The sequence below is a fragment of the Ipomoea nil genome, unplaced genomic scaffold, assembly GCF_001879475.1.
Source record: "Ipomoea nil cultivar Tokyo-kokei standard unplaced genomic scaffold, Asagao_1.1 scaffold3030, whole genome shotgun sequence".
NCBI classification, from domain to species: Eukaryota; Viridiplantae; Streptophyta; class Magnoliopsida; order Solanales; family Convolvulaceae; genus Ipomoea; species Ipomoea nil.
In genome coordinates, this window is record NW_017619458.1 from 2,768,811 (window position 1) to 2,784,195 (window position 15,385).

The following is a 15,385-nucleotide window of genomic DNA, read 5'->3' on the forward strand; positions in this document are numbered from 1 at the left end:
ACTGTATATAATTTCCATATTTATTTAATATCAATCAATAAATTATTTGAATAATCACCTAAAAAGGATCAAATAACACAATTTTTTTTGAGTAAATACCAATTTTGGTCCCACGAGTATTAGTAAAATGACAATTTTGGTCCACATGTTTTATTTCTACCAATTTTCATCAACGACTATTGTTTTAGTACCAATTTTCATCCACAACTATTGTTTTAGTGTCAAAATTCATCACGTCAGTCACCCTTTTGTTTAAGTCATACCGAAATATGAAATTATTAAGGGTAGTTTCATGCTTTTCAAATTAGGATCCCTATTTGAGCATGAATAAATGAATTTAAGCCATAAGATCTATCCCAATTAGCAGTTTTCCTCCTCAAATTAATATAGGATGAGGAGGAGAACTGCGAATTAGGATCGATCTTAGAACTTAAATTCATTTATTTATGCTCAAATTGGAACCTTAAGTTGAAAAGAATGAAAATGCCCTTAAAATTTTTAGATTTCGAGATGTCTTAAATAGATGGGTGACCGACGTGATGAATTTTGGTACTAAATTAATAGTCGTGGATTAAAATTGGTACTAAAACAATAGTCGTTGATGAAAATTAATAGGAATTAAACATGTGGACCAAAATCGTCATTTTACTAATACTCGTGGGACCAAAATTGGTATTTGCTCATTTTTTTTAAAAATTTTTTTATACAAGTAATACTCGTAACGACCTAATTTTAAGCAATTATTTGCATAAATGTTGCGAGTAATTTTTATATGTCATTTATGTCGTTGGGTATAATCATAAATAGAGTCACGACCGAAAACGTGAACACGCTCTGACTCCCTCTTTTCAAAAGATGGATTTTCCCGGCCATCCTCCATTTCAAATCCGCCGCTTCAGTTTATAACACTTCCGTTTCAAATCCAGCTTGATCGGTACTAGATTTCCGGCCATGAGAGAAAGAACGGGGTATTATTCCGACGATTGCAGTGTCTCCGTCGTAGCGTTTACGTCTTGCCTTAGCCGCCGGAGGAGACGGAGACGTAACGGCCGCAGATGCCCTGGAGCCGCCGCTTGTCTGTTGCCTAGTTGGTTTTTTGCGCGGTGGCGGAAGAGCAAAGATGAGAAGAAGAAGAAGGCTCCGGGCCAGGTATCGAATGGAGAGTCACCGTTGCCGTTACAGTTGGTGGATTCAGGTAATCCTTCATTATTCCTTCCTATTATTGTGTTTGGTTTATCTTTTTAGATTTGGGATTGGATAAAATGGAGTTTTCGATCAATATGGAATTATTATTATTATTATTATTATTATTATTATTATTATTGAGGATATAAAAAAAAAAAAAAAGAATAACACCACAATTGTTTTAAATTTGTAACTTTAAATGATTTACACACTCATAAAATCATTGATAACTAAAAATGTAAAAAATGAATTATGTTCTTAGCCAGAAATTCGGCTTGATAGTGGTGAAATAAACATGAAAAAAAGAAATAGTGGACCCTCATTGGATATCAATGAGGCGAGGTGGGGTACACCCTCTATCTCTGTCTCGAAACAGAAACCCCACCTCGGGCTCCATCTCCTTCTCTAATTCCATCGGGAATAGGAAATTTTCTTCATCTCTGTCGTAGAATTTTGATGTTGGAGATTCTCGTAATGATAACAATGCAGCGGGTTGGGCACCGTGGTAGTTGCTGAGGTTGTCGCCGACGGAAGAAACTCCGGTGGGCATGGATGTGTGCCATCCACGAACCCGTATAAATTTTGTCCACGTAGAAACGGGACAAGCTGCGCCCTCCAGAACAAATAGTTCGTGGCTGTCAGCTTGATAGACACATAATGGTGTGCCTGTTGTAGGACGGTAGGAGCCCGACGCTCGGAGGGTGCCGCCACCTGAGCTGCTCCATTGGAGGAATCACTGGGCAGAGTGGCGGTGGGATTAGTTTGAGATTGATTGGCCATGGGTGAACCTAGTCGTCTGATACCAAATGATAACAAATATAATTTGTGAAGGGATTAATTTATTGACTGTGAACAAAGAAGTACACGCTTATATACAAGAGTCTACCACCTAAATAGGTGGAGCAGCTTAGGAAGACTAAAGACTCTAACAAAAACATAATAACAACCACTAATAATATAGCTGATCTAATACTCGTCTCTGGTCAAACTTTAATCAAACTAGTATTTTTTTTTTTTTTTGAAATAATAACCAAAACTAGTATAGTTCACAATATTTAAGTAAAAAATTTTAAATATTAAAAATGTAATCTTATTATAGTTAAATCTTCATCAATTCTCAATAGCAATAATTAAAAATCGAAATGTCAAATATAATATTCAAATTCGAAGAAAAATATAAATACACAATTACAAAATATAACACAATCAAATACAATACAACCTATCTGCAACAAGTACAACAACAACAATAATAATAATAATAATAATAATAATAATAATAATAATAATAATAATAATAATATTATTATTATTATTATTATTAAAAACATTTTCTGTAGGTCCCACCCCGGCCTATTCCTCAAAATTTATATCCTCATCTTCATCCACGTTGGGGCGGGGATCCAAGATCGATCCTTGTTAGGATGGAAAAAATTGTCATCTTTACTCAATAATCAATAAGGGTGTTGCACACCAAACATGATTTTATCAACTAATTGGCATTACTAAACAAAATATAGAGTTAAATGGACAAACAATTTTCATAATCGATATGATGTGACAAGATAACTTTCTTTTATCAAGTTACAAGAGGAACCCATAACTACTACCTAAGTGTATGCACACTCCTGTTGTGAGTAATCAGGGCCGTTCCAATAAAAATTGGGGCCCGGTACAATATTTTAATTTGGACCCCTTTTTTCAAGTAATTTTTATATATAAATAATAGTTGTGTCAAAAGTTCAAAACATAAATATTGTATAAAAAATACATCTTAAATATCATTTAAAAAGTGACATGAACCGTGCACACTTAGACGCAAAATCATCTAAACAACTATCAACATTCTTATTATTTTCATTGTCACAGTGATACCTATCATTGTTGTGCACACTATTATTTTATTTTTTTTCAATCTCGCAATCATCTTGATCTTCTATATGAAAATTAACATCTAACAATTTTTCATTGGGCATCATCTTTTTGCTCATCTATTTGAGTTTTTTTGTAATGAATTTTTCAAGAGCTCCCTTTTGGGATTGAGTTAATTGCTCAATCCTTCTTTTCTTTTTACGCTTCTCAAACCCAGATGAATATTTTCTAGAAGACATAAAATCCTAAGAAAAAATTAAAAATTTATTTAAAAACTCTATCAATAAATATTTAATCAAGAAACAAATTCTTGAATATATTATTCTGAAATCAGAATTATTAAGTCATCTAAATAAAACAATAAACAAGAATTATGAAACAATACGTAATTTTAATTACCTATCAAGAGAATTTAAGAACTTGAGAGTTTGTATGATAAAAAAAAGAATTGAAGAATCAGTAGCACACAAGCTGAGTCTATGAGTCTGTCGTTTTTGCATCAATTCATTAAATTGTGCTGCCTAAAAGACGTCAAACAACAAAAAATTAAGAATATAAATCAACAATAAAATTAAATATTTAAATAATTAAATTAATACAGCAAAGAATACAAAAAAAAAAAAAAAAAAAAAAAAAAAAAAAAGCAAAAAATACAATTTCAATTTGATAATATTCAAATTTAATTTACCTAAATCCTAATCTAGCAATTAAAAAAAAAAATTCCTAATCTAGCACTACAGTAAATCAAATTAAATATTAGAATTGTTTCAATTACCTAGGTAAATTCAAATTGTTGTAGGCAGTAGACTTGTAGTCTCTCACTCTCTCTCTCTCTGTATAGACTGCACTCTACCACAGTACCACTAGATTGGGGATTTAGGGTAGACTTTGTGTTCTTTGAGTTATTAGTTTTTCGCTTGTTCGAACGTACTCTGCCGCTAGATTAGAGATTTTTAGGGTCTTTGTATTCGGCACTCGGCAGTTGCGATATATATATAGTATATATATTTTTTTTAAATTAGGGGCCCCCAAAATTTGGGGGCCCTGTGCGGCGGCCCTGGGCAGACTTGCCCAGGGCCGGCCCTGTGAGTAATAGCCTAATCAACTTGGATGAGTTACGAATTATCAATCAAGATAACTTTTCATTCATTGGTTACCATAAATTAGTTGGTCACTGTCAAGCATATATATAAATAAATGTGCACTCCATTATCAGTTTAGTTTTTAGTTGAGATGAAGTCCGTGTTTCAATTTCGTATTAGTCTTAGACTTTTAGTTGAGAATTCAATACAAATTATATTTTGTCATGTGTGATGGTGAAAGATTTTGATTATCTACTTTGCTTGATCTTTATTACAATTACACCAACTTGCTCTTAAATTCCAACAACCTCATCTGCTCTTAAGGTTCAATTAATTTGGTTTGTTGACGCAGGTGGTCAAAAGGAAGCCTCATTCAACGTAGGTATCGGATTAGGTCTAATGTATGCCATTGCAGGTTGCAGAAATGAACTCAACAAGATTGTAGACTTACGTTTGCAATTCGAAACCTTAATTCAAACTTACAACAAAGCACAAAATCAGCAGCTCCCATCAACTCCATCCGATGTCTCAACCCTCAGCAACCTGTCCAGCTTCTCCAACACGGACAGCCACGAAAATTTTAAGGATAACGGCGATTGTTGTGGGCGACACATGAAATGCAATAAGAAGATGATGAGTAGAAGGAGAAATGTGGGAAGTTCAGAGATGATGGATGAGCTTGAAGCTGAACTTGTAGCAGAGTTGAGTCGATTGCAGCTTGATTTGGATTCTGATGTTACGTCCCGGGACTCAACACAACATAATGAGGTATATATGTGCTTGCCATAAAGTAGCAATGTCTCAATGGACCACGCTTAATATTAGGAAAAACTTTGCAAGTTAAAAATGGTTGCAGTGGTTAAGTGAGCGGTTAATGAATTTAAGTTAAAAGGGTTAAATAGACTTTTAAATTTTACAGGATAGGACAATTAGGCATTTGAATTTTTAAGAGGTATAATTAAACCTTCCAATTTATTAAAATTGGACAAATAAGTCCAATTTATCAGTAAACAATAGGTTACTTGTAAATTACGTTGTCAATCACTGACTTTTTTTGATTGAGGAATTGCCTTCTCTACTATGGTTGCCTTTTCCTAGAGAAGGCGATCAACCAGAATTAGTCGACGGAGATGTGACCGTCGACCCCATGAGATTCGTCGGAGTTTGACGGAACGGTATTGACTGGCTATGAGAGGTTCATTACCGGTTGGTGGGCTTTGATGCACAAAAATAATATGTGATGGGCTTAATTTCACATTTAAATGTTCAGGGCCTAATTGAATTTTTATATAAAGTTTAGAGACTTATTTGATCATTTTCTCTAGCTTTAATATTAAAAAGGAATAAGGTTCAAATTGGCCACTGAACGTAACCTGAAAATGCAATTAGGTCACTGAACGAAAAAAAAGTGCAATTAGGCCACTGAACACTCCAAAAATGTGCAATTTCACCTGATAGCAGGTTACCCTCAATTTTAGCAGGTTATCTGCTTACGTGGCAGCTGATTTGGCATTTTTAATAAATTTTAATTAATTTTTAATAAATTTTAATAATACCTTTTTATTAAAAAAAAAATTAAAAAATAAAAATGACTTTATTTTATTTTTTATTTAATTTTTTTATAAAATTTATTATTAAAATTAATTATTAAAAATTATTTAAAAATTATTAAAAATGCCAACTAAGCTGCCACGTAAGCAGGTAACCTGCTAAAATTGATGGTAACCTGCTATCCGGTAAAATTGCATACGTTTGGAGAGTTCAGTGGCCTAATTGCACATTTTTTTAGTGTTCAATGGCCTAATTGCACTGTTTTTCGTTCAGTGGTCTAATTGCATTTTCATGTTACATTTAGTGGCCAATTTGAACCTTATTCCTATTAAAAAAGAATTTGGGACAACGTCAAGTTGTTGACTTCGAGCAAATTATTGTGTGGACCACGGTCCAAAATATCGTTGTGAATATTATGAGTAAAAATAATATATTTATTGTGTTAGAATAATGTAATTATGTGTTAGAATAATGTACATTATGTGTTTAGAATAATGAAACATCTGGGGTAATATAATGTACATTATGTTTTAGAATAATGTACTTTATGAGTTATAAAAATGTATGTTGTAGCTGTTTTTGGTCCGTGGTCCACACAATAACTATTGTTGACTTAGTAACCTTATGGTTACAAGTTCGACTCATAGAGCTAGGCTGCAGTATCTCGAGGATTGTTGTGCATTTTTGATAGATTGAATTTGGAATTTCCTTGAATTATTTGGCAGATTATCATTGGTGAGGAAAACGAAGCAAGGCAGAATGAAAGGTTTGGAGGAGTGGAAGATATTGAAATTGACACAAGATACTCAGAGTATGAGCTGGCAGTTTCTCCATACGAACTAGAAATAAGGTTGCATGAGGTGTTGAAGGAGAGACAAGAAGAAAGGATTGAAGAGCTGGAATCAGCTTTAGAATCCGCCATGGAAATGCTTCATCAGAAAGACGAAGAGCTTTCGTGGTGGAAAGACACCGCCAACCTCATTTCCCAACACGTTTCCAATGTTCCTCGCTTTTCTTGAGGCGTAGCGCTACAACAAAGAAGTAGACATTCTATTCTGAATTTACATCATATGCGATATGATGGTACACTTACAATTTTTTTTTTTTTTTTCTGGGATTATATGATATGATTTTTAGTGTTACATTGGATAATTATATTAAATTTTGATTAATTCAAATTTAACTCTAGCTGTCCAGGTAAAAAACCACATGCATGCCTCAATTCAGAGTTATTATTATTATTATTATTATTATTTTATATTATTTATTTGTTAATTATAGTGATATATATTTTCAATTTTTGTCATTCATTTTAATTTGTTTCAATTTTAGTTAGTCAATTTAAAATTATTTAATTTAATTTTAATCCAAAGTATCTTTAAAATTTTTACAAAATGAGAATATTTTGGGTAATTTGAATTAAAGTGGAACATTTTTTGTTTTTTTTTTTTGTTATTTTTTGTTATTTTTTGTTTTTTTTGTTTTTGTTTTGGAGTGATGAGGAAAACTTGTAATCACTATCTAAGTGTGTGTATTGAGCAAACCTTGTTTTGTGACCCTAGTCATATTTTTCTCATTGAGAGTAAAATTTGTGATATTATAATTACCAAACTAACACTTTGACTAACTTGGTTGGAGTTGCTACTGAAGTGGGGGCGTTTTAAATGAGGGACTATACTAGCTCGGGGAACATTTTTTTAGAAGTTAAAGAATGAAAGTTGAACAAATTAGGTTGAAAGACCAAAAGTGTGAAATGCAACTACAATTAAGAGTATAAAATGGAATAAACTCCAAGACTAAATTAGAGTTGTGAAATGTGCAATAGCGTTCAAAATTTGGCAAGGTGAATTGTGGCCACGGAAATAGGATTAGATACAGCAGATACGAGGGCATGTTTAATTTGTTCTAAGGGCATCCCCAATAAGGGGATCTTCACCACATTTTAGAATAGTAAAATTTCTTGGGATAGACTTTAACAAATGGGATGGAGAGATTTTGAGGAAATTTTTCTCCTGCAAAACTAAGAATTTTGTCAGTAAAAAAAAAAAAAACAAAAAAAAATATTTGCTGCTTTTTCAGAGTGGCCAGTGGGCCACTCTGAAATTAATTTCATTGGCCGTTGCCCATGGCAACGGCCAATTTTCCGGCCCAAACTCTGTGCCGTTGCCATTGCAACGGCACACCTTTTTTTTTTTTTTTTTTTTTTTTTTTTTTTTTTTTTAATAATAATAATAATAATAATAATAATAATTATTATTATTATTATTATTATTATTATTATTATTATTATTATTATTATCACATCTTTCACAAATTTTAACACATTTCAATCCACTCCTAATTTATTTATATATTTCTCTCAATTTATTTTTGTAGTTTAATTTTAAGTAATTATTTGTTTAATTTTTATTCTATAACTATCGTATTAATTAATTAGACGTACTATGTTTATAAAATTATAAATATATAAATTAAATAAATAAAGAAATAATTAAAATATGGAGATTAAATGGTGGGTCCACAAAAAGTTGTGAAAAACTTAAAACTAATGGGAAGAAGAGATTTTGTGATTGAGTGAAATAGTGGATGATAAGGTGGATGTTGGGGCCTACAAAAATCTGGGGTAAAATCCCCAACTATTGAGGATGTCCAATACTATTGGTTACGTTTATTAAGATTTTTTTTTATTATTTATCAAAGAGGAGGGGGAAACCCAAAAATCACATGCCAAAAGTTGCTCCCAATTGATCATGCCGAATGAGCTCTTGAACCTCATTTGGTGCATCTGTGAGAATCCGCAAGCCTGCCTGATGTGCAAAAGCATCTCTCGCAAGGAAATCTGCTGCCTTGTTTCCCTCTCGTAGAACATGTACGAAATCCACCGCTTGAAATCTTTCAGCTTCCCCTCAGACATCTCCAGATGATGTTGCAATCTGACTCTTGATCCCTTACTGCCTTGCAAAGCATGTGTACAAGATGTTTGGAATCACTTTCAACCACGAGCTTCATCGCGCCACCCTCTCTTGCTACTCGCAGGCCATGCAGAATCCCCCACGCCTCCGCCTCCGTCACCTGGCACATGCCGATATACGACATAAAGCCCCCACACCAATTGCTGTGCTCATCGCTGTGCCGTTCCCCTTCCGGCTACCATCGACATTCAGTTTGCGCCAGCCACTGGCCAGCTTTTTCCAGCCATTCTGCTCGCTCGTTGTCTGGGCAGCTCCAGTCGCCGGTTGGAGTCTATTAGCAAACGCAGCTTTCACCTCCGTGTCATACCTTGCGAGCCAATCTAACTTTTGCTCCAAAACTAAAACCTGCCGGTTAAACACCCAATCGTTTCTCCACCTCCAAATCCACCAGAGCCGCGCACTGATTGAGCTTGCCAGTCCTCATTGAAACCCTGTCTCACGTCCCCTTTTAAGTTCATTACGAGCCACTCGCCCCACGACAAGGTGTTGAGGAGAGCAAACGTTCGTCTGGGGAGTGCTGCCTCCCAAATACCTTTCGCCGCTGGACACGCTATGAAAAGGTGAGAGAGGTCTTCCACCTGTCCTGCACAAAGAAAACAAAAGGAATCCGAATTTAGTCTGCGTCTCGCTCTTTCCGCATTCGTGAGGATTTTACCATGTCGCACTAGCCAAAGAAACATGATGAGTCTCGCCGGCACTCGAATTCGCCATATTCTGCGCCACACATCTTCATCGCCGGTGCCTGGCTTGTCCACAATCTCCGCATACATAGAGCGAATGGAAAATTTCCCATTGAGCTCAAGACCCCAGCCAATCCCGTCATCCATGCACTCATCCGTTAACACAAACCCCGCTAACTTTTCTCTTGTCTCAGGTTACAGGATGTGCTCCAACAATTCCCATTTCCATCCCCGAGTCTCATCCCAGTAGTCTCTCACCTTGCATAAAGATCAGGGAGCGCAAGTGGTATGTTAAGTTGATTGTACAGTGGTTCCGGCAGGAGCCACTTATCGATCCAAAACTTGACCCTGTTTCCATTCCGAACGGTGCAAGCCAGCCCTTTCGTTATTTCCGTCCAAGCTGCCGATATACCCCGCCATGCGTTAGATGCCTTTCGCCATCCCTGCCCCAAGACGTGTAAGTCCTCGGGCCTCCTGTATTTTGTGTTTATCGTTCGTGCCCATAGGCTGTGCCTCTCTGTCAGAAGACGCCAGCCCAGCTTCGCCATATAGGCCACGTTCATTTTGCACAAGCGCTTAAGCCCCAGCTCGCCTGCATCCCTCCCAGTTGTGACTAGGTCCCACTTCACCAAGCTCATTTTGCTCTCCGTTCCATTGCCCCCCCCCCCCCCCCCCCCCCTCATATAAACTTTTTTATCCATTTTTCGATCTCCATGCACACACCTTTGGGTAGAAAAGTTGTCTGCATTGTGTACGCAGGGATAGCATTTAGGACAGATTTAGCTAGCAAAACTCTCCCGGCGAGTGACAGAGTCTTCGCTTTCCAACCATCTAAACGCCCAGAAATCCTTGTAAGAAGGCCCGAATGTGTCGCGCAGGTGACTCGTCCATGTATGGCTGGTACCCCAAGATATTTGCCCAAGTCCCTAGTGTGTCCAATGCCGAGCCTGCCTGAAATGTCTTGTATAACTTCTGGTGGCGTGTTCTTTGAGAAGAATACCTGGGACTTGCTTAGACTGATTTTCTGACTCGAGGCGCTGCAAAAACTGCACAAGCAATCTTTCAGCACTTCTACCTGCTCTGCCGTGGCTTCTGTGAAAAGCACCATGTCATCTGCAAAATAAAGGTGGGTTAGAATAGGCCCATTAGTCGCAAGTCTTATACATTTCCAAACCTGCCCTTCAACCTCGGCGTTAATCATCTGGCTGAGCCTTTCCATACATAGCACAAAAATTGCCGGTGACATGGCACCCCCTGCTTGATGCCCCGCTCGGGGCGGAAGGGTTCGAGCCATTCCCCATTCCATATGATGGAAAGCCTGGATGTCCTAATGCATGACATCATGAGCTTCTTTAGAGTCCCTGTAAACCCAGCTTGGTCAGAGTGTCTTGAATAAAGCGTCAGGAGAGCCTATCATAGGCTTTCTCTAAATCCAACTTGATAGCCATGTAGCCTTTTCTTCCTTGTTTCTCGTGCATAGTGTGCATCACTTCCTGAAAAATGAGAATATTGTCAGAGATCTGCCGTCCAAGTACAAAGGAGCTTTGGTGTGGTCCCACAATCTTTGGCAGAATACGCTTGAGCCTGTTGGTAATCGTCTTGGTTACGTTCATTAAGATGATATCAATTAGTACATTATTATTTAAATATATTTATGATACAAAAAAATTTCTATTGCAATTCTGGTGGAAGTATCAATTTTGGCGCTAAAAAATGGATAGAAATATTTTTGCAATGAAAACCAACATGCGTTGTAATTTTTGCAACTGAATTTGCAGCGAAATTCCGTTGCAAAATTTTATCAATTCTTAAAAATTAAGGGTTTTGCAATGGTATTTGCAATGGAACACAATATCATTGCAAACGTTATCATGCAATGAAATATGTTGCAACGAAAATTTGCAACGGAATCCATTTTCCTTGCAATTTTTTTTAAAACTAATTATTTTACAATGATATTTGCAACAGAATAAAATTCATTGAAAAAATTCAATTGCAACCAAAAAAATTGCAAGGGAAAAATACAACGGAATAAATTTCCGTTGCAATTATTGTACAATTAATTAATTTGCAATGATCCTCACAAAAAAAAAATTTAATTTGCAACAGAATAAAATATCATTGCAAAAATATCATTGCAATGAGATTAAGTTGATGAAAAATTGCAAAAAAATAAAATCTCATTGCAATTAATTTTTTTTTTAAAATAGGAATAAGGGTCAAATAGTATATTGAACTACACACGAAACTGTAATTTGGTTATCGAATTAACTTCAAAAAACTGTAATCGGATCCTTGAACAACGTAAAATTATGTAATTTTATTATTTTTTAATAATAATAAGCGTCAAATAGACTATCGACTTTTTCTTTTAATGATTGAATTTGATAATATTTAGAAATAAATATTTAAACTGAACCACTTCAAATAAATTCAAACTGAATTAATTAAAGTAAAATTAAAAATAATGGTTTCAGTACTACAATTTAATACTAAATTGATGCACAAAGTAAAATTGAATTATCAAATTACTTGCAAATGAGATTCAATGTAATACCTTCATTTTACAAAACCTGAAATACTATTGAAAATACATTTATTTGATTGGAAAGTCAATAAAATTGCGAAGCGAAAATAAAATCAGAGGAAAATAGAGTGTTACCGCCATGTTCAAATATCTACCTATACCCAAATGCAAGGCTAAAAACAAGCTTACAAAAATACCCCATAACTAATACTAGTTCTATAAATGAAATACAACCGTCTAAAGAAACCTTTAAAATTATTACAGTCTCCAAACAACTGATCTTAAAAGGTGTGAAATGCTCTCAAGGCGGAATGTTATGCAACTTCACATGTAACAGAATTAAGAAGGGAAAAATAAAGAATATACAAATTCAACATAAAACTTGTAAGATTCACTTCACTCCGTAAAACGTTTTTACACATAGAACATAAGACATATCAATGAACTATAAAGAATTTAAATGAGGTGTATATCTTTCACACATTTATTTATTTAACAATGGTTCTCATAACTTACAACAGTATGCTTGGTTAATTACACATAATATTCTAGATGTATACTAATATATGCAATGCAACATGTATAAACATTTAGTAACATGAAGTATATTGTACACAAATAGTCCTTAATGCTTGCATACTAAATAACACCTTCAATCTTCCATTTCTTTCCATACTACTAACCATAACCAGGCCAGCCATATAGACGTATAACTCATAACAATGACGAATCATATCACTAAGGATTGTACACAAATAGTCCTTAATGCTTGCATACCAAATAACACCTTTAATCTTCCATTTCTTCCCATACCAATAACCATAACCAGGCTGGCCATATAGACATATAACTCATAACAATGACGAATCATATCACTAAGTATTGTACACAAATAGTCCTTAATGCTTGCATACCAAATAACACTTTTATTCTTCCATTTCTTCCTATTAGGACTCTATGTATATGAGTCTGTTTAGAACTTCTTATCCTTGTCACACTGTGACTCTCTACTTCTTATCATTGTCACACTATGACTCTCTATTCTATATATTCACATCATCTGATCTCATTGTAATTAAGTTCAGAAAATATAATACAATCAGTTCTCATCTGGTATCAGTTAGCTAGGGTTTTGTGATTCATAAAATTAAGAAGATGCAGCGCTGCGATGGCAACCTTAATTACCGTGGAGGTCAGCAACGTGGCTTCGATGATCTGTGTCAAATCTGTAAAGGTTTCGGCCACACAGGAGTCAATTGTTTTTGGCGCTATGACGATCCGTGTCAAATTTGTAAACATTTTGGTCACACGGGAGCCAATTGTTTTTGGGGCTATGATGATCCGTGTCAAATTTGTAAACGTTTTGGTCACACGGGAGCCAATTGTTTTTGGCGCTATAATGATCCGTGTCAAATTTGCAAAAGTTTCGGTCACACGGGAGTCAACTGTTTTCGGCGATATTCAGGGGCTCCGGGTTCTCAGGCTAATTTGGTGTTTCAGAATGGTTTAGTTGCTAAAACCTCGTCAAATTCTCATACTTGGGTTCCGGACACTGGAGCCACAAATCATGCAACTCCGAACATCGCTGCCCTTTCTACATCGGAGAAGTACACTGGTAATGACACTTTACGTGTCGGTGACGGTATGGGTTTATCTATTAGTCATGTTGGCCATGCCCCTTTTAATACCCCTTCTAGATCATTTGCATTGTCTGATATACTTCACGTTCCGCGTTTGTCTAATTCTTTATTATCTGTTCAGAAGTTTGCATCCGATAATAAAGTCTTTTTTGAGTTTCACCCCTCCTTTTTTGTTGTAAAAGATATCAATACCAAGGAAATACTTCTTCTGGGCAATAGTTCGGGGGGACTATACATACTTTCATTACCTAGTTCGTCTCCGTCAGCGTTTATTTCCGCTCGTGCCTCGGCTTCCACTTGGCACAATCGTCTAGGTCATCCTTATAACCGCGTTCTTAGCCATATACTTCGTTCTTGTTTGGTTAGTGGGTCTCGTGATAATATTCGTTGTCATAATTCTTTATGCAATGCGTGTCAATTAGGCAAATCTGCCTGTTTTCCCCTCCCCCGTGTTGCTTCCTCTAGTTCTCAAGTCCTAGATCTTATTTACACAGACATTTGGGGTCCTGCGCCCACTTTATCTACTTCTGGCTTCCGTTATTTTGTGATCTTTGTGGATGACTATTCCCGTTATACATGGTTCTTTCCTATGAAATTAAAGTCTGATCTTTATGTCATCTTTGATAAATTTCGTACTCTTGTTGAACGGTCATTTAATTGCAAAATAAAGGCCATTCAGTCTGATTTAGGTGCTGAGTACAAAAAGTTGCATTCTTTGTTTGTTCAATTAGGAATTCAACATAGACAATCCTGTGCATATACACATGAACAGAATGTTCGTGTTGAACGAAAACATCGTCACATTGTTGAAACTGGTCTGGCTCTTCTAGCTCATGCCTCTGTTCCTTTGAAATTTTGGGATTTTGCCTTTGAGACTGCTGTCTATTTAATTAACAGAATGCCATCTTCTGTATTAAATAACTCCAGTCCTCATCTCCTGTTACATAAATCCCCTCCTTCCTATCTTTTTCTTCGTGTCTTTGGGTGTTTATAATATAACACAATCAGTTCTCATCCTTCCCATACCAATAACCATAACCAGGCCATATAGACATATAACTCATAACAATGACAAATCATATCACTAAGGATTTCCACATATGTGATATATATATAGATATATATATATATATATATATATATATATATATATATATATATACACACACACACACTAGTAATTCACCCACGCGATGCACGGAAAAAATTATGTTATTATAAAAATAAATAAAAAAATAGAAAAAATAAAAATATTTTAAATTGTTTAATATAATAATATTTTTGAGCTTCCATTGGTTAAGTATTTATTATTTTTATAGAATACAAAATTACAATTAAAATTTTGTATGGTTAATATAATCTCTAATTATGTACATATTCAAATAAACTTATAGAGAGAATTTACATAATTACATTGATTTATTCTTAATTGTATTTTATCTATATTATAATTTTTACAATACGAATAATAACTAAGATAATTACATTTAGAAAGCAAATTTCAAATTTTGTATGAGTAAATTTAATCTCTAATTGAACACATTTTTTTTATATGAGTATATAATATATTCTTTATGCACATGTCATTCCATAAACCCAAATGTCATTTTATAAGTCCAAGACCACTTTTTGTGGAGATAATTCAAATGTATTTTTTTTCTTTTAAAAGTCCTAAGTTTAGACATCCAGAAAAACATTAAAGACCCATACACTATATACGTTTATATATATTTAAAATTTTATTTATGGCTTAAATGAATTTTTTTTTTTATTCTGAAGTCCAATAATTGACCCACGGCCCGCAACATTTGCTTTCTTCATCCCTTCTCGCTTCTGCCATTTCTTTGAAGCATTTGAGATGGAGAAAAATTATATG

General features: G+C 34.9%; 1 protein-coding gene across 1 annotated transcript; it reads left to right on the forward strand.

The window, feature by feature from the left end:
- The first annotated feature begins 842 nt into the window (after window positions 1-842).
- Window positions 843-6,878, forward strand: LOC109163604 (protein POLAR LOCALIZATION DURING ASYMMETRIC DIVISION AND REDISTRIBUTION-like). The gene is made up of 3 exons (XM_019312351.1): window positions 843-1,195; window positions 4,492-4,907; window positions 6,416-6,878. Exons 1-3 carry the CDS (start codon window positions 952-954, stop codon window positions 6,707-6,709), a joined length of 954 nt encoding a protein of 317 aa, XP_019167896.1. The 5' UTR covers window positions 843-951; the 3' UTR covers window positions 6,710-6,878.
- Window positions 6,879-15,385: the final 8,507 nt, after the last annotated feature.